This window comes from Bremia lactucae, linkage group LG2 (assembly GCF_004359215.1).
Source record: "Bremia lactucae strain SF5 linkage group LG2, whole genome shotgun sequence".
NCBI classification, from domain to species: domain Eukaryota; phylum Oomycota; class Peronosporomycetes; order Peronosporales; family Peronosporaceae; genus Bremia; species Bremia lactucae.
Window position 1 is genome coordinate 495,716 of NC_090611.1, and position 25,092 is coordinate 520,807.

Sequence of the window (25,092 nt, forward strand, 5' to 3'; positions counted from 1 at the left end):
CAGGTCTCGCAGCCTATGTAAAAGAGGTGGCTCCCGAAGTTAAAGTGATCGGCGTTGAGGCTGAAGGAGCTAATCTGTTAGAAATGTCTCTTAAGGAGGGCTTGCCAGTTGTTGTGCAGAGCGTTAACCGCTTTACAGAGGAAGTCGGTATACGAAGTATTGGCGTGGAAAATTTTCGCCTATGCAAGGACCTGGTTGACGAAGTAATAACTGTGTCAACCGATGAAATCTGCAGTGCTATTAAGGACGTGTTTGGTGACACAAGGTCACTCGTGGAGCCTAATGGTACTTTGAGCTACTTTTATTGTGGAAAAAATGCGCTGACATAAACAAGTGCACTGATGCAATATGATCAGGAGCAATCAGTGTTGCTGGAGCCAAAAAATTTGCTCGTGCAACAAATGCTCAGAACGAAAAATATGTCGCTGTGCTCGCTGCCGCAAACTTGGATTTTGACCGATTACGCTTTATTTCGGAGCGCTCAGATGATCGCGAGCGCTTTATGGCCGTCAAGATTCCCGAAAAGATCGGTAGCTTCCAGAACCTCTATAATGTCATCTGTGAGCTGCTGGTCTATTAAAGTCTTACCCTTTTCTAGCATATCATAATAATTTTATGCCATAGTTCCATACAACGTGACAGAATTTAGCTACCGGATGGATTCCGATTGTGACAATGAAGCTCGCATTTGCTTGAGCATTCAAACAAAGACAGATAATGAATTCGCTGGCGTCGTTAAGGCTATAAATGAGCGCGGGGACATGCGTGCAAGCAATTTGGTCTCTAATGAGCTGGCTAAGTCGCACCTGCGTCATCTTGTTGGTGGTCGGCCTGAAAACGTAAGCTTTTACGATGTTAAAATTCTATCCATTATTGTAAAAGCTTTTTTTGTAAACGGTCTACTGCAACAGGTCACAAATGAGCGGCTGTTTCGCCTTGAGTTTCCAGAGCGGCCTGGTGCCCTCAAGGACTTTCTTGAGGCTCTTGGGTATGCATTGGCAGCTATAGACGCTCATTTTTTTGCAGCTTAAGCTAATAATTCGTCGTTTGTTATACTAAAGCCAATCTGCGCGTCAATGGAACGTGAGTCTGTTTCATTATCGCAACCACGGCGCAGACATTGGCCGCGTGTTAGTCGGTTTCCAGGTGCCTGAGCAGGATAACGCGGCTTTTGAATCGTTTTTAAGTCAGCTTGGCTTTAAAAGCGTGGAAGAGACTAATAACGAGGCGTACTTGCGATTCTTGCAGTAAAAGTCCGTAGATAGATTCATTAATGTTGAAGCTCGCTTTCATAACAATTCACGTTTTATCGTTGTGCGAAATGACGGTAGCACAGGCCGCCTTAATTTCTATAAAACAAATTGACCAATAGACTGCCACATTTTTGAAAGATTTTCTCCCTCGCACTCAGAAGAAATAACGAAGCGAGAATTGTTGGCCCGCATCCGACCGCACGCATTCAGTGCACGACAGTTGGCGCATCAGACATTTTCTTTTGTACGTATTTGATATATCAAACACGCTTGGTCAGGCTTAAAGACTGAGAAAGAAGAATTATAAGATGCAAGCAGCCAACGCTGGCGTGAAGCCGCGCGCGCCGCCCACTGACCAAGAACGGAAATTGATGGACGTTTTGTTGCAAGCCTCTGAGTCGCGATTTGTGCCACTTCTAGCTTGCATTAAAGGGTGGTCACTGGAGGCACAGGCAGACTTAGCCAACTGGCGCCCAGTACTGGTGAAGTTGCACAATTTGCTTTTGGGAGCTTTGCAGATGTGTCCACATCTACTTTTTGTCAAAACCGAGGTAAAAACTACGGACCAGCCAATTGCGATGCAAACGGAGCAAGAGCTTATCGAGCTTGTTTGCGAAGTTCTAAAATTCTCTGGGTTTTTGCTGGAGAATTCATCCAATAAAGCTGTTTATCCATCTGCAGAGCCTGTCATGGCTCTGCTTGCTGCTAGAAATGAGCGAATTATCTGCGAGGCGACAAAAGTTGCGGCAATGCTGGCCACTCCTCCCCAGATTCATCGACACACCACAGACCCCACAAGTTTTGTGGACCCTGCTGCTGGAAAGAATACTTTGCTAAGGCGGCGATTGCTGACGATAGCTCAAGGTCGAGGAGCGCCGAAGAATAGCTTAGAGGTAGTCGATTACTTGCATGCAGCGGGTGCTGACGCTCCCAAAGACATAGATTTTCAATTCTACAGCTCGGATCATGAAACGAATGACTTAAAGTCCCGCGTTGTTAGCGTGGTTATTCCACCGTACGAAGAGGCAGCAACAGCAATGAGTTCGACAACGGAAGTGGCTTGTGTAGCGGCAACGACGTGTGAACGCCTTATTGACCTATACAAGATCCCGCTGAGACTGCATTTCCAGCTATATACTCAAGTGAGAGGTATCTACGCATCTCGCAGCGCATTATCGCGGGAGAATATGGTGATTGAACGATTAAACGCACTGCTTGCGCTATTTTCACTATATAGCGATGCATGGGATGTGACAAATTACGTGGAACAGCATCAAGAGCTAACCCGGGGAATTGTGGAACTCGTTCGCGTTGAAAATATTCAGCAGGTGCCCGTGCGCGTGCGAGTCGTGGCATTACATGTGCTTACTGCATTAGTCAATGACCGAGCTGGACGAGCAGGTGGCATCGGTATGCTCGGTCGTCAGTCCAATGTATTGCAGGCTTTGGGCGTTGTGAAAGGGACCCCACACGGTGCATTTCCGTCGCTTGTGCGCTATTGCACGGCTGAATTGGGTGATGTCACGTCGCTTAGCGTCTCAGCGCCTAGCTTAGGACCTTTGCCGCCTCCTCCCATCGCTACAGAATCAACCGATATGGACATGAGCTTGGCAGTTGCTTTTGTTCAGGCAACGACGGATTCGTTGTCTCCTCAAGAAGCCCAGGTGATATTTGCTCCCCCATTTCGTAGTGATAGTTATGGTAGCACTCTCGAGACGAAGTTATGCTGGATAGAGGCTGTTCTAGAGCTTCTGACGGCGTTGGTGGCAATTCAGTCTGGTGCTGCTGTTTTAACGGAAAATGGTATTGTGCCTGCTCTGTTGCATGCTATAACAATACCAGCGCTGGATTCGTTTCACATGGCCGTAACTACTCAATGTGTACAAGCTTTAGAAATTACTGTGAGCAGCCATTCCGCGGCAGCTGCGCTGTACCGTGATTTAAATGGAGTGGGTATTCTCGTGGATCGTCTCAAGTTTGAATGTGTTACGATTGCTGGTATTAAAGAAAGTGCAATTAAGTCGCAATCAGCAATTTCAGATACCAAAATAGTGCTTTTGCTTGCCATCTTGGCATCGCTGTCGGTTTCATTTCATTCTCAAAGTGTTATGAGCGCTGGAGCAACGAGCCGTGCTATTCGCGATGGCAGCGCTCTCAATAAGGTTTTATATCTCCTTTTGAGCAGTGTGGATATTTTTGGACCAGTCATTTTTGCTCAGGCGGCAATTGTAGTTTCTGATATAATCAATAACGATCCAAGCAGTATTAATCATGTTCATGCTTCTGGATTGGCAGAAGCGTTCTTGAAGACTTTGACACGTTGGGATATTGCCGAGTTGTATCCGGCTCGGATGTTATTACCACCATCTAGTGAATTACTGACCGCGGTACCAACAGTTTTGAATTCGTTGTGCCTAACTACTGCACATGCGGAAAAAGTGTTCAAGTTTGAACCGCTTATGCATCTGTTAGACATATTTGCACTTCCGCAATTCACTGAAGACGATTGCAAAGACTATTGCTTTCACAGTGATACAGCGGCTGTTGTGGGCACTGGTATTTTTGAATTAATGCGGCATGTTCCGAGCTTTCAAAACGCTGCTATTCAAGCTGTTATTCATGCTTTGAAGAAAATAATTCGTTTTGGTGAGGAAAGTTATTCGTCGACAATCCCAACGCTTTCCCAATCTGTTGGGGACAAAGTCGATGGTATCCTTGTACGCATGACGACGCACGTTGCAGACCTATTAGAGCCTCTGCTAACAAAACCAGAATACGCAGCTTATTTCGCTGATCTTGGTGGCATTCAGTTGCTTTTAGCGCTTTATCAAATAATGTTGCCAAGCACTTCCTCGTTTCTAAAAAGTGCGCTGCCGATCAAGACGACAACAAGTGGTTTGCATACAAAATCGCTAGCTCATAAACCCGCAGTGCAATCGATTACTCTTGCACTCCGGTCGTACGCAATTCAACAGCCCACAAATCTTTTAGAGGCCATCACGAAAGAACTCGGCGTACAACTCGACAATTTGCAGCGCTCTCGCTCAAAAATTGGTATGCCATGGATTCTTAGCGAAAGTGGCGAAGGGGCTGAAAAAGTGCTGAGTTCTTTGCCGGATTTCAATTTAGCGGATTTGCTTTGTAATCACAATAGAAGCTGTTCTTCAAATCCTATAGCGGAAAAAGTAATAACTGTGGGGAAATATCTTCGTGTATTAGCAGTTCTCGAGTGGCTTACTTCTGTGCTCATATCGACTTTGGAAGTTGCCCACACGCACATGCAGAGCTGGCGATGGTTTGCTGACTTCACAGCGTCGCCAACACAGCAAATATTGACACGTCTATTCTGCGTAGATCGCTCAGTGCAGTTCGAGCGAGCGAGTTTGGCAGCTCTGCACCAAAAGAAGCAAAACATTGAGAGCTCGAAAGCGGAATTAGGTGGCAAGGTAGATGTTAATGTAAGCTCTAGTGCAATGGATGAATCAAAGCCGGGAGCAATGAGAAATAGCAATCACCGAGGAGGTTTGTGGAAAATGGGATCTCTGCTTCTTCTGCGCTTTTCGCTAACCATGCGCGGGCTTCTCTCAGCTCACAGCAAGGTTCTACTATCTGCCCCGTTGCAGCATCGCCGTGGGGACGATGTCATCGTGCCGCTTGCACCTCATGCTAAAGCGCTTGCACGGGCGGCGGCGCAAATTATAAAGGGTCATCTATATTATATTACTTCGGCAACTCGTGCAACACAAATCGACACATTCGTCCGGCAGTATTATCTAACATTTGTTTTGGAAACTATATCTTCTGTACTTTTTGAGGGAAAGAAGAAACAAGCCAACACTTTGTTGCTCCTTGAGCTCATGAAGCCGATCAGTGAAATTTGTGATGTGCAAGTTTGTACCAGAGCCCATCCAATTTTCGGTAATGACATTGCTATAGTCGACGATGACGTCTCAGATGCTGTGATGACTGCTAAAACGATTGCCAATGGCGCTGTGGCGCAAATTTCAGTCTCGAATCTTATGGAAGTGGTTATGAATATAATTCAGCAGCTTCTATGTGCATGTCTTGCAGAAGAAATTTCTTTATCTTCTGTGAGCACTGAAATTAAGGCTTCGCAAATGGCATTGACATCTTTTCACATTGCAGCCAGTGCATTGCGGAAACTGTCTAATCTGGAATTGCTTTCTACATCGCCGTTGACGGCAGCTTTGCTTAGAGGTGATGAAGCAATTGAGTCGGGCACTGAGCCGTTTGAACCTGAAAAGCTTAAGCTGCAGCTGCATGCGATGTGCGTGCGTGCACTTCTATCCATTTGGAAAAGCCCAACATTTGCTTCTTTGTCGGCCGATCTGTGCTTATTCGAAATAATGCCTATTGCAGTGACGATTTTGAAGAACCGCGTAAATAGTGTCACTGAAGTTGTTGAGTCGGAAGGTGTCGCACGTAATGAGCATAAAGACGAATTAAGGCGTGGTAGCCGCGAACGAAATTTCAGTACCGACTTTCACGACGAATCGTTGTCTCTTCAACGTTCATTAATGGATGGCAATAATAATGGCGAATTGTTAGGTACAGGCGGAAACATCTGCCGCCAGCCTTTAATCTCGGATCCTGAGATTATCGACAATTTAATTTCAATGGGTTTTTTGAGGTCACGAGTTGAGCGTGCATTGCAAGAAATTCAAGCTAACAATGTGGTCCTAGCTATGGAGTGGATTTTGAGTCACCCCGTGGACGAGAGCAGAGGGGAAGACGTTACACTACAACCCGATAAGACGTCGAAAGTGGACAATGCTGATGCTCTTTGTCATGAAATGAAAGCAGCGGAGAAGAATAAGATGGATGATCAATTACAAGCTCTTTATGCTTTATTAAGGAACAGCTTTGAAGCCGTGTGCTTTCAAATTCTACGAGTGCAATCTCGTCGAGAAGTTAATTTATGTCTGAATCGTAATGTGGAGTCGGTTGGTTCGGAAACCGTGTTATTTAACCAGAACTTGGTGAAAACGATTGCAGAATACTTTAACTTTCTGTGCTCACAATCGGAAAGTGACTGCGAATTGGTAATGCGTCATCTTAATCGCACAATTCTTCATTATTTTGACGGAGCTAAAGAAGAAGGCGGGGATAATTATTTGGCGGTATTGACCCATCTTCTTGCACTTGTGCTTCGGCTTCATCCTAATTCGTGGGATGTGATGCAACGTCAGTCACCCTTGTGTATCGACAAGCTCGTAGATTTCATCTCAAGCATGGAAAATGGCAACCTGATGCCTTCCTTCACTCCCGTGGTGCTAGTTCTCGACGCGGTTGTCGCAGGAAAAGCTGCCATGCAAAACTCTATCATGCGATCACCATCTTACTTGTGTAACAAGGCCAGTGATGGGAACAAGGAGATCAACAGCACCAGCAACTTTGAAAAAAATCATGACGAGGGCACTGTTTTCGAACGCCATCTAGTAAATATTTGCCTTAACATGCTACGACAAAGATCTTTTGCGAGCTCAGCAAATGAAAGCAATGCAACCGCTCACGCGGTTTGGCAACTTCTGTCGCGATTAACGCTGAAGTATGATCTGGCATCTTACTTCTCGGCACACGGCGGACTCGATGCTATACTCGACATTCCTGACGATTGGTTCTTTGTCGGATACCAAGAGCTTACTTGCGCGTTACTCTCGCAGGCATTAGAATCTCCTGAAGTCTTGGAGCATTCGATGGAAGACAAAATTCGGCGGGCGGTTGCAAAATTGTCGACCCGGTTTGGGTCGCCCAATCAGATGCGTATAACGCCGCGAGCGTTGTTGACCGAAGTTGCTCCCTTTGCAGCACGTAATGAGACTGTATTCCTCAGAGCATTACGAAACGCGGTGCGGGTAAAGAAAACCGAGTCAAGCCGGGCATATATTGTTCCTAGACCAGCTGACCGCACTGATACAATACCAGAGCAGTTGGAAGAGCAGCCCTTTCTGAATCGAGAAAGTGCGGCTCGTGGAACGAAAGCTTTGCATAAACTGCCAAAGGATCACAAACAGCAAGCTCACGTAATTGTAAATAAGATCGTCGGACGCATTCGTCGATTGTGGGCCGTGGAAAAGCATACCAAGAAGCAGTTTGACGTCCAAGATACGGTAGGCAGTGCATCGGCAAGGATGTGCGTGGGAGTATATATGCAACTACTCGTTCATTTGATAACGCACTTCCCTGCGTGCGCGACAGTGCTGGCAAAGGCGAAAGATGAGACAGATTCCCGCGATAGCTTTATATATTTGGTGCTGCGCGAATTTCTACCTTCTTCTGGACTTTGCCAGTTTGCCAAGACCCGTAAGAAATTGAAAGAAGAAGGATATTATGGAATTGGCAGATTTGATAGCAGCGATACGGATCTGTTAGTTGCAGATATTAAGTCTTATATTGATAATTGTACACGAATGCGGGTGCATAATGCGCACAGACTGCTTGTAAGCGTCGGTGGTCATTCTGGTGAAGGCTCAAAATGTATCATTTCTGAGCTTGTTCATCTGCTTCAAGATTGGCCGCAGAGTTGTGTAGCCGATTCTTCGATACAGAATGTTGATTTAAGTGTGCGCGACGAAATTGCATTGAGCTCGTTGCATGCATGGTCAGGCTTGATAATGAGTGTTTTATGGCCAAAGGGGTCTTCAAAGGGATTTGCATGGGACAAAGTCGTTCTTGAAAGGGGAATTAAAGGCAAAAATTTATTTGTAACACTACTCGCCGAGGCGCTCCGTAAAATTGACTTGACGCATCCTTTGGCGCACGCTACCTGCACGATGTTGCTGCGTCCACTTTCCACGCTGACACGGTCATTTGTGACGCACCGAATGAAGCGTATGTTAAAGAAGCGAAATGATTCAGCGATCTCGGGTAACGCGGGTGTCGTGGAAGTTCATTCGGCAAGCAATGCGGGTGAAGGGCTTTTAACCGTGACAGGGGCACCTACAATTTTGCGAGAACCGAGCACGTCAACTGCAGGTAATTCTATGGCAGTGAATATCGAAACATCAGAAGCAGACAACAGCGCGGAATCTAATTTTTATCCATTGCGAGATGATGAAGATGATGACGTCTCAATGCGATCCCCTTTGTCGGCAGATAGCGACCATGACATGCAGGACGATGATGAGGAACACAGCGAAGATGATGGTAGTGACCGCAGCAGTGTATCGGGTCAATCTACAGATGAAGGAGAAGGTGAAGATGAAGGGGATGATGACAATGATGATGATGATGAAGAAGATGAGGACGATGATGGTGGCGACGAAGGCGAGTTTGAAGCACATAATCATCTTCATCTCTCTCGTCGTGCAAGTCTTCATGGTCGCCGAGCCACTTCGAATCGTCTTTGGGGATCGATTGAATCAGAGCTCTCGATTTTAGATGCACTGGATGAAGTTGACGAAGAAGAATTTTCTTACCCATTTATACTTGACGATGAGGCATATTTTGCTGAAGAGCAACAACGTCGCTTAAGTCTTGCAGCAGCTCGAAATCCTAGACCAGGTGATGAAGCTCGGTTTACAAGAAACAATGAAGATAGACTCGTCGAATCCATGCGTGACGCTCTTGGCTCGCTCAACACTAGCGGGGATATAGAATCACGTAATTTTTCAAACCAACACACACTACTGCTGACGTTTGGCGACTTTCAAGAAAGTGAAGAAAGGGAAGGAGAAAGCCTATCTGACTTTGCTACGATAGAAAATAGCATGGGTCGTGAAGGATTATCCGTTTCTGAGGTGCAAACTCCATTGACTGCTGGCAGAATGGCAAATTCACTTCTTCAGTATATCGAAGAATTGCCAGAAATGCTTGACGACGATTTCCTCTTCGAATCATTTGATACCAGCGGAAGGAACGATCGATCACATCGCGAACGTCAATTGGTGCGTCCAGACCCCTATGCAGTTAACACCACAATGCATCCGATGCTACGCGTGAATGGACGTGCCGACGCGTTTCTTTTAGAATCAAATGGACAACTGCGTAATGCAAGCCGCCTTCCGGTATCACGACATTCTTCTCTTTTGCGTGAGCTACAAGATCTTACAGACCAAGTCCAGATACAACCAACGGTGGTCGGCAGCCGATCCCGACTGGCTTTAGGGCGTGACATGCTGCAACGTAGTAGTGGACGAAGTCGGGGACGAACTCCGAGTCGTGTCAACCGTTTGTCTGCTGTATCGAATCTTCTGAGTGATTTTTCACTTGATATTCCTTCGTCAACATTGCCATCTCGAAACCAGCGTTACAACCTACGACGAGGTGAACAGGACATGTTTCGTGACGCCTTCGTCGGAGTCGATTTGACTCGTAGTCATACCAGTCGCAGTGGCATAGTCATAGGTGGCAACGGATCCAGCCCCGCAATTTGGGGTCCTAGCGCATTGGGTCAGGATGTCGATGTTCGATCTGTGGCCAGTAGACTTGAGCAACAACTTATGCGCATTTGTGCCGATGACGAGCCGACGGTGACCCCAGCATCTGGACAAGGCCAAACAGAAGCATCATTTCAGGATATTGACGATATTATGGAAGAATGCAGTACGACTAGAACACTTCAAAGTGAACAGGTTGTTTTAAGTAACACTGAAGCCGCGAATGTCGTGGAAGAAAGTCATTTGCAGCTGAATATTCCTACGAGCACTAACAGAACAGACAGTATTGAAGCTACCGCAGATGCTGCTTCTGTCTTGGAGCTTACCAGTTCTTTAGGAGAAACTTCATTGTTACGGTCGCCCCCTGCATCTGATGTTGAAGTGGACCTTGCAGATGTTGGATTTGTGTCAATTGGCAATGAAGTTTCTTTAGCTTCTCCACAAGCAATAACCTCTGAGCAGGGAAGCAACATCGAAAGTACAGCTTCTTCTGCACCTAGTTCATTTGTTTCTGCCGTAACCACCGCAACCCCATCTGATGCCATGTTAAACTTCACACTAGACCTATCGGCATTTCGGGCATCGGCGACAGCCATCTCGCCTGCCGGAGGCATGCCCCCATCCGTGGAAGTGCCCTTGACTGACACGCATTCGTCATCCGCTGAAGCCGCTCAGTCACAGCTGCATTTTAGTCAACGGGAAGAGCAGTCACATTACCGGTGCCCTGAAGGCATGGATGCCGAAGTATTCGCCTCACTGCCTTCGGATATGCAAGCAGAAATCGTTGCGCAAAGTGCGCCTGAAATTCATGAATCTGCGAGCGCACTCAGTGGTGCTGCAACGGCTGAAGCTAGCGGTCCGATCTCAGAGAGTATGTCTCAAATGGATTTGGATATGGCTAATTCAACTTTTGATCGCGAGACGCTGGAGGCGCTACCTCCAGATATTCGAGCGGAAGTTTTAGAAAATGAGCGGCACGAACGTGAGGCAGCAGCGCGTGCAGAAACTGCAGACACGTCACTTGCTCAAGAAATGGACAATGCCTCCTTTGTAGCTTCACTGGCACCCGAGTTGCGCGAAGAAATTTTAATTACTTGCGACGAAGCATTCTTACATACATTGTCGTCCCAAGTTCGTGCTGAAGCGATGGTGTTGCGTGAGCGTGCAGCCTTTCGCACAGCAACGTATCGCGACCGCAGTCGTGGGCCAGAGGGGCGGGCCAGTGGTGGGGGTGAAGCCGAGATGGATAATCTTCTAAATCGTCCTTCGTTGCGCCGTATGTTGACTTCTTTAAGCCCTGAGAGAGAGAGTAGTAGTCGTCGGCGGTCCCGTTTCTACTATGACGAGCTAGGTGGAGGGCGTCGTAGCAATCGCCGTGACTACCGACAAGAAAGTGACGGCTCAAAGACTCGCAAAGGCTTTTTGCGTGTAGCGAAAGACGAAGAAGAAACATTAAGCGAGCGAATATTCGACGACCGGTGCGTGCGCGGTCTGCTTCGTTTGCTCTTCATGACCGAGTCAGTCATTCAGAATCGCGTCTTCCAACGACTTCTTGCAAACATGTGTCTCTACCCCCTTACGCGTCGTAGCATTCGACGTAATATGCTTCAATTGATCTCGTTGCCGCTATCGCAGCCTTTGACTCCTGCTGACGAAAAGGATAACGACGACGATGGAAGCGGAAAGATTCAGTTTCCTCCAAGTAGGATGTTTGGCTGCGGAATTGATGGTAATCGTGTTATTACAGGGTCTGCTGTTCCTGCTGAAGTGGTAAACCGCATGCTACATGTACTTGTGACTTTAGCCAAGTATAATTTGCGGTTTGCAGTGGAATTGCTTGAGCCTCATGGTATGCGTCATACACCGAATGAAGAAAATCAACCTGTAAAGGTTGAGCTGAATACGTCAGAAGAGTGTGGTGCAGCCGTTTTAATTGACATGTTATCCCTGCCTGTGGTGTTTCGCAACGATACGAACTTGGATGCGCTGCTTGAGTTACTTGAACTCGTTTTTTCGCCTTTAGAGCGGCTGCATCAGCAAAGCGACGAAGAAGAGGGGAAAAGAGAAATGGAGGAAGGAGACGCGTCAGCCATGGTTTCTGGCGATGAGTGTGTAAAAGTCCCCGCCGTTATGCTAAACGAGACAAGAATGGGTGACATCGTGTCTGTATTGAGCATGGACCTGTGCACAGCTCAGATGCAAGAGCGTACTCTTGCGGTGTTGAAGCTGCTAAATTACGTGACCGGTAACCGTGAGCTGGGAATTCATGCTATCATATCCCACGCAAGTACACTAGCTCATATTGATCAATATAAGGACAGGAAGTTGTCCGCCGGTAGTACAACGTACGAATCTTCAGCAGTACTGCCGTCTGCGCAGGATGAGCTTAAGCTTCTACGTTTGCTACATTCGTTGTCAGATGTTTGTGAGAGTACGGTAGAATTCGCTGAGTGCTGTCAAACGATTGGACTAGACTCGCTGTGGAATGCTTTAAGCCTGTCGCTGACTGAAGCCCGAGCAAAGGGTGGTATTGATGATCCAGATAATGTTAGCGCTTCCGACGGCACAATAAATGCCTCCTTTACCTCTTCGGCAGCTGGCTTAGAACACCAAACTCCCGCAATTGAAGACGTAGAGAATACGGTGATTGAAGGCACTAGTGCGGGTGCATCTTGCGCCATGGCAGCACTATTGGCGCGATTCCTTCCTTTAGTGGAAGCTTTCTTTGTGGTAAATGCCCGAGATGCGGCCTCGATGTCATTGCGTGTACCTGATTTAAGCGAGCGTGAAGAGACCATGGTAGCGGCACTGCGCCTCGGTGGTTTTGAGGGTGCGGGTGCAACCGCACTCAAGGATGAGAAAGAGCAAAAGTCGCCAACTAAGAATTTGCTAAATCGCAATATGTCGTCTATTTCGTCTTTTTCTGAGGCGAGTGAGACAAAGAGGCTAGCTTCTTTTGTAGAGTCGAATCGTATCCTCTTAAATCTTCTGGTTCGGGAGAAACCGTTGCTTCTCGACACGTCTCTGGCAGCTCTAATTAAACTTTCGCGCTGCCGAGCGTATCTTGCGTTTGATAATAAGCGAACATACTTTCACAGCTACATGAAGCGGCTGCGTCAAGCTGCGCTACGAAATCACGGAGGTGGAAGCTCCTCTGTACGTATTCCAGTACGCCGAGATCATATCTTTGAAGACTCGTACTACGCTTTACGGATGCGTAGCGGTTCTGAGCTACGACGGAAGTTGCACATATCTTTTACGGGAGAAGAAGGCATTGATGCAGGTGGGGTGACACGAGAATGGTATATGATTCTGGCGCGTGAGATGTTTAACCCAAATTACGTGCTTTTCACGTCTGCCGCTGACTCGCCTACTTTTCAGCCAAATCCGCTATCTTACGTGAATAAGGACCATTTGAGTTACTTTGAATTTGTTGGAAAAGTGCTTGGCAAGGCTGTTGCAGATGGTCAGCTTCTGGATGCCCACTTTACGCGTTCTTTCTATAAACACATTTTGCAGTTGCCGATTACGTATCACGACATGGAAGCTATTGATCCAGAATACTATCGCAATCTCCACTCCATCCTCGACAACTCGATTGTCGATCTTGGACTGGATTTAACTTTTTCGGCTGAACAGTCAAACTTTGGCAAAGTCGAGATTGTGGATTTAATCCCAAATGGTCAAAATGTGCCCGTTACCGATGATAACAAGATGGAATATGTAAAATTAGTAACGCACCATCGCATGGCTACAGGTATTCGACAACAGATTGACGCGTTCCTCAAAGGTTTTCATCAACTTGTACCACCAGAACTGATAGCCATCTTTAATGAGAATGAGCTAGAGCTTCTAATTTCGGGAATGCCTGAAATTGATATTGATGACCTCAAGGCTAATACGGAGTACGCCAATTACAAGCCTACTGACTCGGTAATCCGCTGGTTTTGGAACGTGCTGTATGCATTCACTCACGAAGAGCGAGCACTCTTCCTGCAGTTTGTGACCGGTACGTCCAAGGTGCCTTTGGAGGGGTTCAAGGCGCTAGAAGGTATGCGTGGAACTCAAAAATTTAATATTCACAAGGCTTTCGGTAATATTAGTGCTTTACCGTCCGCACACACCTGGTAAGTGATATCCTGATTATCAATTTATTATACTGTCTTACACGTTCATTTGTTGGGCAGTTTTAATCAACTTGACTTACCCGAGTACGAAAGTGAAGAAAAATTGAAGCAGTGTCTGTTGCTTGCTGTACGCGAGGGATCTGAAGGATTCGGCTTTGGTTAAAGGACGCGAATTAAAACCAATGTGCACTACACTTATTAAAAAATATATTCTAGCTTGAAGGGTTGGACTTTTGACCATCTATTTGCGCCGCTTATATTTGGCTTTTGACTTGAAAGAGCTAGAACTCTTTTTCGCATGTTTTTTAAAGTCGGTAATCTTTTCCTTGAACTCAAACGAATTCAAACCAGGTTTTGCATCCCGTCTCGCTTTCAAATTCGAGGCAGACATACCATCAATTGTCATGTCGGTGTCGAACGCGTCAGTTCCATGGCTGCAACGTGCAGGGAGAGCTTTTCCGCGCTTGAGGCGCTTCCGCTCGTGAATGTCAGCGATAGAATCGTCTTCTCGAGATCGTGAAGTTTCTTGCTGAACCTTTTTGGCGCGTTTAGCTGCTCCAGCAACTTGCATTGACGTGAAAACAGGCCCATTCTGGTTCTTCGAACGGCCACTAGCGTCATTTTCCTGAGCAGCATCAGCAAGCATTCGTTCTTCACGCTCGCGAATATCAAATAATCGTCGTTTTTTGTGACTTATAAGCTTAAGCTTCTTCGCACGTGACATAGAATCGATAGAGTTTGTTTCATGACTGGCAGTCTCCAATCTAATCTGCCGGTCATCTTCAGCACGCTCACTCACATTCTTTTTCTCTTTCTCAGACATGAACCAAGTACGCGCAGGGCGCGCATTTATCTCATCGCGGTGCTTTAGCAAATTCGTCGCACGCATTGCTTCCTTTTCAGCTTCACGCATGCGTTTCTCAAGCGTCTCCTCGTGCATCACCTCCTTGACGTCTTCTTGCATGCTCTCAATGCGAGCCTTCCACTGCGTAATGACGGGGTCGGGCACAGCTCGAGACTTCACGAAGCCTTGGCAATGACGCGAAACCTGCTTCATCACCATACGGCGCGACTCGCTAGTAAGCGTGACGGCACGACCATTGCGGCCAGCACGAGCCGTACGACCGACACGATGCACATATGTTGTTATATCCTTGGGCATTTCGTAGTTTATAACGGCGTGCACGCCGCGCACGTCGATACCTCTGGCAGCAATGTCTGTACACAAAAGAATGTCCACCGTGCCATCACGAAACTTTTGAAGTGCTTCAAGTCGCTCAATCTGTTGCAAATTACCGTGAAGCTCTGCAGCCTTGATGCCAGCAAGTCCAAAGATAATCATCATACGGTGCGCGTGCGCCTTTGTCTCCATGAACACAATCGTATTAGAGCGGAACGTACGAGTGCACAAAGCTAACAAAATTGCCTCCCGGTCATCCTCCCGGTTCGGACGAATACGCACAAACTCCTGCACTAAATGCTTGGCCATGTCAAATAATGGATCGGTGCTAATTCGAACGGGTCGTTTCATCGATAGATTAATCAATTGATCCACTTTGGACGTAAGAGTAGCAGAGAACAGCATCGTCTGGCGCTGCACGGGGCACATACGTACAAGTTCCAAGACTTCTTCAGTAAAACCTAATTCAAGCAAACGGTCCGCTTCATCCAGCACCAAAATCTCCAGATCGTCCATGTGAACACTTTTAGAATTACGCAGGTGATCAATCATTCGACCAGGCGTGCACACCACAACGTCCGGACGATTGCGTAACTCCGCTTCCTGAGCCTTTAACGGCAGCCCGCCGACAGCTAGCGAGCACGTTATATCCGTAAAGCGAGCTAACTGCTCGAACATTGACTGACACTGCGTTGCCAACTCACGAACAGGACAGATGATCATCACTCGCGTCGATTGCACGCGTCGCGAGCGAAATTGTAGACGTTCCAGAATGGGCAACAAGAAGGCAGCGGTTTTACCACTACCTGTCTGAGCGCTGGCACAAATATCCTTTCCCGTTAAAGCAATGGGAATGGCACGCTGCTGAATAGGAGTTGGTTTTTCGAAACCAATGCGCGAGATTGCTCGCATGATTGGGCGCGACAATTTTAGGTCGGCAAATGTCTCGAACTTCGTCTTCGCAAACTCCTGCGCAGCAAACGGATCAGATTCAAAAAATTCGGCCGCTTTTTTCTTTTCCATCTCATCGACAAGCTCGTCTCGAGCTTTTAAATCATTTTTACTACCTACGAGCGCCGACTGAAGCCGATCTTCCTCCTCGACACTATCTGCTTCTTCAAATTGCTCCTTATCGTCCTTAGAGGTTCCTTTGCGCACTTTTTTCATTTCGTCGTTACTCTCGCTCCTATTATTTCCATTAAGATCTTTTGATGCCTTTTCCTCGACGCTTTTTTTCTTTTTCTGATCCTGTTTCTCCTTTTTTATGAGCTCCATCTCCATTCGCCTCTTGTCGATCTTACTCTGGATCGACGTGCACTTTGTGGCCGTAGGGGTGCCACTCTGCATCTTTTCAATACGCGATATAGCAGCCGTAAAGTCCCATGAGCTGCCGCCAGCGGATCTAAAGGTTGTACCATCATCAAACTCAAAACTCTCGTTAAACTGCAGATCCTGCTGCCGCGCGCTGGTCTCATCATCAGAGACTTCTAAGTCTGTGCTTTCTTCAGTATTCGTGGGATCCTCGTCAGAAGCGATGGTCATCAAAAGGTCCACATCCTTTTGCTGCTGCTTTACGTGCTGCTTAACCTGCTTTTTGACCATTATTCAGCAATGACTGGAAGCGAGGGAGTCGATTAGTTTTGAAAATTGTAACTTGTACATTAAACGCCATTTTTGAAGGGAATTGCTTCGGACACACCAAATTTTTGCCACGATCACCTTTAAAAATAGTTTTTTTTCCAACCAACCATAGAACATAAACAATTAAAAACCTTTTAAGATCTACTATCAAGCATCATAGACAATAAACATATATTTTTAACTTTATGGTGTCTGCAACTTCAATTTAAATTCAAATATAGAGCTTACGCAGCTGTTGCGAAAGGAAGCTTTTGCGAAGCTAGGCGGACATTATTCAAGGTCTTCTTCATTAGTTGTAAAAAAAAAATTGGGGTGAGGACCCTTTAAGTAATTAAATAAAGTTCAGTTCCCCTTTTGATCTTAAAGCGTCTGGTGGTAACGGGCTAAAGTTACCCAAATGTTACACAGTCCCCATTAAGCAACGGGGCACTACTGACTTGTACTACTTCTGTAGCGGAGCTACCTCGCTTTTAAAGTATTTCATACTCAGAGAGTCAGTTAGTTCTATTGAACTAATGGGTTTAACAACTCAGGAAGTCGTACAAGCTATTAAAGCTTAAGGAATCCTAGTTCAAGGGATTCAGGGGTTCGTAGAACCAAGTGGCAACTAGTGCCCAAGAGGGTATACCTTAAAAAGGCTTCTTTCTCTTACAGATCAATGCGCAAGCCTTAGAAAGGCACTTAACGCTTTGAGATCAAAACGGAAACTGCACTTTATTTAATTATAAAATCTAAAAATCTTACCCAAGCTAATTTAAAATAGATTTCGGCCGCCAGATTTATATCAGGCGGCGACCACATTTGTTACCCATATTGAATGGAATTTAAGTATGATAAAATTGGATAAAAGGGTATTGTGCCCATAAAGTAAATGTACCACAACAACGGTTCTCCAACCGATGTGCGCACCATTACACCCTCCCCCATCAGACTGTTGACACCGAGTGACAACATTCGCTTCATTTTCTCTTTGAGGTTGGAAACTAAACTTCTGACCGTTCGGTTGTGTTTTCCTTTCCTTTGTCTCCTGACAATTAAGCGTGAGTCACAGACTCTTAGCACCTTCCTCGACGATGAGGGAATGGTCGACTTTGAAAGTCACTCTTCATCAGAGGAGGAGGAGAAAGAGCGTCATTCTCTCACGCCTTCTCCTCCGGATGAACGTCGGCGGGCCCCGAATCCGTTCCCAGAACGTGGTGCCGTTAATGTCTTAACTGCATTGAGCAGGACACGGAACCCTGTGTCCAATATCATTACGAATCCGCTCGATAAAGAGCAAGAGTGGATAATCTCATAGAGGAAAGAGCTCGTCGTCGGGCTGCCGAGATAGCGAAAGCTAAAGCTCATAGTGAATATAGATTCACTCCACTTAGTGCGGACGAGCGTCTTAAAGAGATAGCGGGTCACAGCTTGGGCACCTGGATCTCCGGTGACCCGGCGAGGACACCGGAGGAAATCGCTGCCCACGACGCTCTTCATGAGCAATACCTTACGCCAAAGGTTATGATGCGAAGCCAGTATCTGATGCGTTTACGTGATCAAGCCCGTGGGGCTTCGGTGACCTCCATGAGGGAAATTCCAATCGTTTTGTTTCCAAACGAAACAAGGAGTGAAAACGAAGGATCATTTAAGAACTGGGTCCACCGGGCCCGCCGGCTTCGTAATATCTGGAATATCAGAGAGTCTGCGGATAGAGGTGGTGTTCGTATAGAACGGAAGCTTTGCTTCGATTTCGCTAAGCTTAAGGCCAAAGGCCAGTTACGTTCGGCATTTATACCACAAAACGAAGAAAGGCCTAGCCGATATTTCAGTGTTTCGGTTGACCGTACAACCATGGATCGAAGCCGCACTGAGGCTATAGATCCACCTAATCCCACGTTTAGTGGTGGGAAACGTCATTTGACGCGAGTTGACCCTGAGCTTGGCGCTCAAAACGTCAACGGCGTATGGGCAATCTTGCCGAAGAGGTACATCGAACTCCCAAGAGCTTTCAGAAGAGGGGCACCCTAGCCACTTCACCAGATACTGGTATTGACCCTCACGACGACGTCGCTTTATAAGTTTCTCCACATGAAACTGAAGGTTCCCCAGCGCACCAAACAGCGCGGGAGGGGGCCGAAATTTCGGCGGAAGCATTTGATGCTCTACGGCACGAGGTGCAACTTCTTCGTGAGGCCCTTGCTCGGGTCGAGAGCTCTTTTGAGGCGGTTAGGGACCGTCTTTAAACTCTGGAGCGTCAGCAGCCTCGTTTAAAGGGCCAGCTGGACATCCTGGTGAGGATGCAGTAATCTGCGGCACGACCGCCTGTCTCGGCGCAAGCGCCTTCAGGTCCACGTGGGAAAGGTCCCTATATGGCTTAAGCAGGCCAACGTAGAGCACTGGGTGTGTACGCAGCTTGCTAGGAAGGTTTGACGTACAAAGCGAGGCCCTTCTCTGCCACGACCATAAATGGTCCAATAAAGCACGGGCGCAATTTGGTCTTGAAGACCGCGGAAACCAAGTTGGTAGGTAGGTTATTAGCGTTTAGTAAAACTCGGTCTCCGAATATAAGGGAATTAATACGGCTTCTGCCTTTGGCATCTGCTTGTTCTTTTGTTTGTCTTGGCTATCAGCCATCGTATCCCTTACATGTCTTAACACACTAAATGGCGTCGCGGGAAACTCGCTTGCTTGTTTCCGAACGGTAACAGGGCTGATATTAGCAAGCCTATCGGCCAATTATCCCCCACCAAGCCCTGAACCACGCAGTGGTATCGTTAATGGAACGCGCGAGTGGGTAAGACCGTTTACATAGAACAGAGTATAGCCTGTAGAGGCATGAACAGCGTTATTTAACTTAAACTTCACCACTGGGAGCATTGAGCTCCAGCGCTTTGGTGTCTGGGCACACACGCTGCGTAAATCGTATTCAATGGCGCGATTGACACGTTCAGTTTGACCATCAGTCTGCGGATGGTCCGCAGTGGACATATCTAATCTGGTGCCAAGCCCTCGGAAAATTGATTTCCAGAATTTACCCGTGAAACAGGGGTCCCGATCAGAGACAATTGCCACTGGCAAACCATGTCGAAACACGCGCGATCGATAAACAGCTTAGCTGTACCATCTCCATCAATGGAATCTGGCACGGCCGTTAAGTGAGCCATTTTGCTCAATCGGTCGGCAAAGACCACTACGCCGGAGTTATCGGCTGAAGTTTTCGGTAGACCGAAAACGAAATCGATACCAATGGACTCCCAGCAACCTTTGGGGACGGGAAGGCTCGCCAGTGGCGCAGCAGCATGCGCCGAGGATTTTACAGGTTGGCATAGTTCGCATGTGCGAACATATGTGCTGACCCATTTATAAAGTTTGGGCCACCAATAACTCTTGCTTATAAAGCCGTAGGTCTTTTCTCTACCGAGATGACCACCAAGGATAGTATCGTGTGCCTCAAAGAGAATTCGGTACATCAAATCCTCATCATGAGGAACAACGACACGCGGAGGGTCCGCGCTGTCTGTGCAATAAAGCAACAGGTCGGTATCGATAGAAAATCGATGTAACCTTGCACGCAAACGTGCCGGCAATTTGATACCTGAATCAGAGTTCTTTAAAGCTCGTAGCAGAGCTACACACTGTTCATCCTTGGCGTAAGCCGAACGGATTAATTCAGAAATAGGCGACAAGATAGTCATTAAATGAGAGAACTCATTATCCGGTCTGCGTGATAACGCATCAGCCAAAGCGTTCTGTTTGCCAGACTTATACTTCACCTCGAAGTTGTATTCGGCGAAAAAGGAGAGCAAACAGGCCAAAATGCGTGAGAGATGGGGGGACATAGTCGCAGTGCGTAGCGACGCGTGATCTGTATATTTCACAAGCGGCTTAGAGCCTACCAGATGAACTCGGATTTGACAGGAGCATACTTTATTGCAAGTAATTTTTCGTAGTGAAATGGGTAGTTAATTTCCGCAGCTTTAAGCTGTCTAGACTCGAACGCAATAACACGTTCATGCCCATCAACATCTGTTTGTAACAGAGCACTGCCAATGGCAAAATCTGATGCGTCACAGACGACACTGAAAGGCCAATTTGGATTTAGCAGTGCCAGAATCGGGGCACGGATAAGACTATCCTTAACTGCTCGAAACGCATAATTTTCGGTGCTAGTCCAGCACCATTCTGTATCCTATTTAAGGAGATTAGATAATGACCTAGCCATATCAGCGTAATTTTCGCTATATTTTGTAAATAATTTGCGAGACCCAACCACTTACGCAAATCCTTTTTGTTTTTTAGGAACCGGCCAATCTTCTATGGCTTTTACTTAGCGGGATCCGCTCTAAGGCCTCGCTTTCCAATGAAGCATGCTAAAAAAGTATTTCGTCTGCGCCAAAAATGCATTTAGATGCATTGGCACACAATTTATTTGTGAGCATACACTCGAGCACTGCTCGCAAATAGTCCAAATGGGTTTCCATATCCGACCGACCCTGCGCCGCACGACTATGGACAGAAATGTCATCGAAATAAGTCTGTGCATAACCTCGATGAGGGCGGAAAAGTTGCGTCACTAGACGATTAAATGTTGCCGGGTGGTTGGAAAGCCCTTTTTGTGGCATAACCAACCACTCCCATAACATACCGCTTGGGAGGGCTGTAAGCGGGATAACGCTAGCTCGCATGAGCAATTATTAGTAACCATCGACTTAGTCCAGTGCACTGTACATTGTACATCCCACCATATTGTTCTGAAGAACATCCTTTCTAGGAATGGGGGTTTGTGCTTGTGTAGTGACAGCATTAAGCTTATTATAAGCATGTACAATGCGCCATTTACCACTTGGTTTTTTTACATAAAAGTCGGTGTCAAATGAGGAGATTTGCTCTCTCGTACCATTCCAGCCTCGAGCTTAGCCCGGAAGAAATCGGCGATGAAATCACAATGCTCCCTTGGTAAAGGCCATTGTGTCTTGTGACACAGTATTTGGTTCCCGGAACCAAGTCAATTTCATGATGAACAACTCTATCCGGAGGTAAAACAGATGGTGGATTATTACATACCACATTTTGGGATTCCTCAACCAAGTTTTAAAATGGACCCGTAGGATCTTTAAGGATCGATGATCCATTTCACGCACTAAGTGCAGCTTTTGTGTCATCCAGGACAGCCTCGTCTTGAAGTGACGATGAGCTTAACTCAATTGTTGGTCGAATGACCACCATCTCAGATTAGTCGCCAGCCTTTAAGGCTTGGCCGCACTCATCAATAGACATTTCGTCTAGCTCTAAAAGAGGATGGTAACGAAGGGATTGCCGCAAGGCTAACTTATCCTCAATGTTACCGGTTACACCATTAACAAGCGTATGTAATTGCTCACTCGTGTCACTTTGTGAGGGTGTACACGCTTCATGTCCATCCTGTCTTGGAGTGGAGACAATAAGCCTCTTAGAGGCCGGACCTTGACGTCGCCGGAGGGATTCCTAGCCTATATTGGTTCTATACAGGACATGGTGTCTAATTTGACATCCGACAAGGATTTAGGTAACTCAACGTCCTTATCCAACGAACGTTTACGTGTCGCTTCGCATGCATTAGGAGGGTTTGACCCAAAATACCCAGGCGAACCGTCAATAGTGTCACTATTGACACTCATCATGGTGCCACCTCGGCAGAACATTCTCGGTGGACTTGGACTTGCCACTCCACGTATCTCAGGGATATTGCACCCTTGATGGTTCAGACTTAGGCTAATTATTCTTTCAGCATTCAGTGAATCGTTATTACAACGAGTGTCACTCGACGGAGTACGTGCAGTTTCACTTCTTTCTACTGAGTCGGGCTCAAAATTATTGTTCTTAACATTTGAGAGTTTATTAACTCAGACATGCCAATGTCTAGAACACTGACAGACTTATTCAATGATCCGCATCAATAGCGCTTTTGTTGCCTAGCAAAGGTGGGTTGATGACTCTCCAAAACTTTGCTAGGAAAATTGCGCGTGGCGCCTAAGGTGTTAGACATCCAATCAATCCATGGCTCATGGTGTTCTAACCAGGCCATACCAAGGATGAGATCATATCTCGAATCCATATCAAGGACGAGACAGCGTTCCATACTGTCAAAGTCCAGAAACTTTATACCTAAGCTCAATGGAACTTTGAAAACAGTGACACGAGTTCCATACGCTAAGCGAACAGTGATTGTATCACCTTCATGCGCTTTAAGCGCCTCAACGTACTATTGACTTCTTTCAAGGGAGAGGCGTCGAGCATAATTGCAAGACGCTCCTGAGTCAATTAAAATTGACCATGGCTTATCAAAGCCCTTTACAGTCGCTTGAGCGACTAGCAAGCTAGGCTTGAACTCTTGCCCCGTGCCATTAAGCACCGAGCTAATTGGGGCTAGGTTCTGTTTATTCTCACCTCCTAGAGGTTCAACAGAGCCTACGTATTCCCCAGTAGGGCTCCCCGCACCTACTGGGTATCGACTTTTCCGCACCGTACCAGATTTTCGGTATAGATCGGAGTTGGAGCTCTTTCGAGCTTTACCCGAATTTCGTAGAGGGCAGGCCGGGCGTAAATGTTTCGTGCTTCCGCACGTATAACATCTACGGGTGGGCTTATGCTGTTCCACAGCTTATAGAGCCTCTTCTCCTTCCTCAACGAGGCTTAGATCCATGGGTTCCGCTCTATTAGACGGAACCCATGTGCTCGAAGAGCTTGTTCGGTAAACAGGCGTGCTAACGCGAGCAGACTAAAAGTCGAACTCGGCGCGTAGCGCTATGGCAACTAGACCACATGAAATGCTCTTCTTGCTTAGCAATCGCCAGGATTGGCGATTGCATCAACCTTGCTTAATTTTCTTAAAGGAACGCTGACAATCAGCGTTCCATGACCACTTTACATTTTTCTTCAACAAAGAAGAAAGATGATCTGTCGTTTCAATATAAATTGCGTGAGTACTTGTGCAGGTACGCCGCTAAGCCTGCCTCTTTGAAAGCAGCAGGATGGTATCGGAATAATTCCGTCCGGGCAACGCCCTCATTGAGACCCCCCATAAAAACTTTTACGACAATTGCTTTTTGCACCGGGCCTTATTGCATAGGTGCAATGAGACTTCTCAACTCCTGGACAAAGTCCCCTAGCGTTTGTTCACCCTGTTGAGTCGCTAGGAGCCGTGCTCGCATGCAGAAAGCCTGATCAGGCGGTGCAAACATGCTGGCCATTTGCTGTTTCAGCGAATCTCATGAGGTAAAAGCGTCATTTATGGACGTACTGCACGGAAGTACCCACTTCATGGCTCTACCTTCAAGTCTGGAAATGGCCATAGCCACCTTTTGCCGTTCTGTTAAGAAGAAGGTGGAATTAATGGACATTTCCATCTCCTTAATCTAAAAAGGAAGATTTTTTCCCTCTCTTCTCTCAAATGTCTTCACATTTACAGCTCGAGGGCGAGCTCTCGGCTCTGAGTCAGGTACAGAGATGTACCGGGTTGGCATAGATGCCGCTAAGTGGTCCTGTACCTGACCATTCATGGAGGCTTCGTATTGCATGTAGGCTTCAAGCCCTGCATGCAGGACATCTGGTCCCCAGGAGATAATGTTCAAGCCCACATAAAGTTTTGAGCTTGTCATAAGCGGTGCGTTGCGCTTCTGACAGTTCGGTAACCTCTTCCATTTTCGTGAGTATTTAGTCTTGTAAAGACTCAGGCGTACATTGACTACGAGTGCTACCAGGTGTAGCGCAGCTACCTCGCTCCTAAAGTCAGAGAAGGACTTTCAGACTCAGAGAGTGACGTAGTTCTATTGAACTAATGGGTTTAACAACATAGGGAGCCGTAAAAGCTATAAAAGCTTATGGAATCCTAGTTCAAGGGATTCAGAGGTTCGTGGAACCAAGTGGCAACTAGTGCCCATGAGGATATACCGTAGAAAGGCTTCTTTCTCTTACAGATCAATGTGCAAGCCTTAAAAAGGCACTTAACGCTTTAAGGTCAAAACGGAAACTGCACTTTACTTAATTATTTAAATCTGAAAACCTTACCCTAGCTAATTTATAATAGATTTTGGCCGCCAGATATAAATCTGGCGGCGACCACATTTGTCCCCACAATAAATGGGATTTACGTTACTATTTCAGAAATTAGATAAAAGGGTATTATGCCCATAAAGTAAATGTACCACAACAACGGTTCTCCAATTGATGTGTGCCCCATTACAGCAGTACAAGTCCACTTCGCACTGCCTCAGTGCGAGTGGTACCTCACGCCACTTCACGTAAACTAGTACGTGCAGAGGAAGACTCTCTTTGAAACACTTGCTTTAAAGAGGGTTAAAAGAAAATGTATTTGATATAATAAAATTCTTAAGTTTCTATCTATTTAGTACTAACTTAATTATAAACTAATACAAATCATGTGATAAAGTATTATATTTCTCTCTCTTTGCGCGCGTCCAGCGTTGACTGGACCGCAGAGATAGTTGATATAATGGTCTATATCTACCAAT

General features: G+C 46.5%; 2 protein-coding genes across 2 annotated transcripts; one reads left to right on the forward strand and one right to left on the reverse strand.

Annotated features, from left to right (window-relative positions):
- The first annotated feature begins 1,373 nt into the window (after positions 1-1,373).
- On the forward strand, positions 1,374-16,572 carry CCR75_003872 (uncharacterized protein). Its single transcript, XM_067961963.1, has 2 exons — positions 1,374-13,779; positions 13,840-16,572. Exons 1-2 carry the CDS (start codon positions 1,562-1,564, stop codon positions 13,940-13,942), a joined length of 12,321 nt encoding a protein of 4,106 aa, XP_067821574.1. The 5' UTR covers positions 1,374-1,561; the 3' UTR covers positions 13,943-16,572.
- On the reverse strand, positions 14,021-16,561 carry CCR75_003873 (uncharacterized protein; the record flags this gene model as incomplete). Its single annotated transcript, XM_067961964.1, has 1 exon — positions 14,021-16,561. One exon carries the CDS (start codon positions 16,559-16,561, stop codon positions 14,021-14,023), a length of 2,541 nt encoding a protein of 846 aa, XP_067821573.1.
- Positions 16,573-25,092: the final 8,520 nt, after the last annotated feature.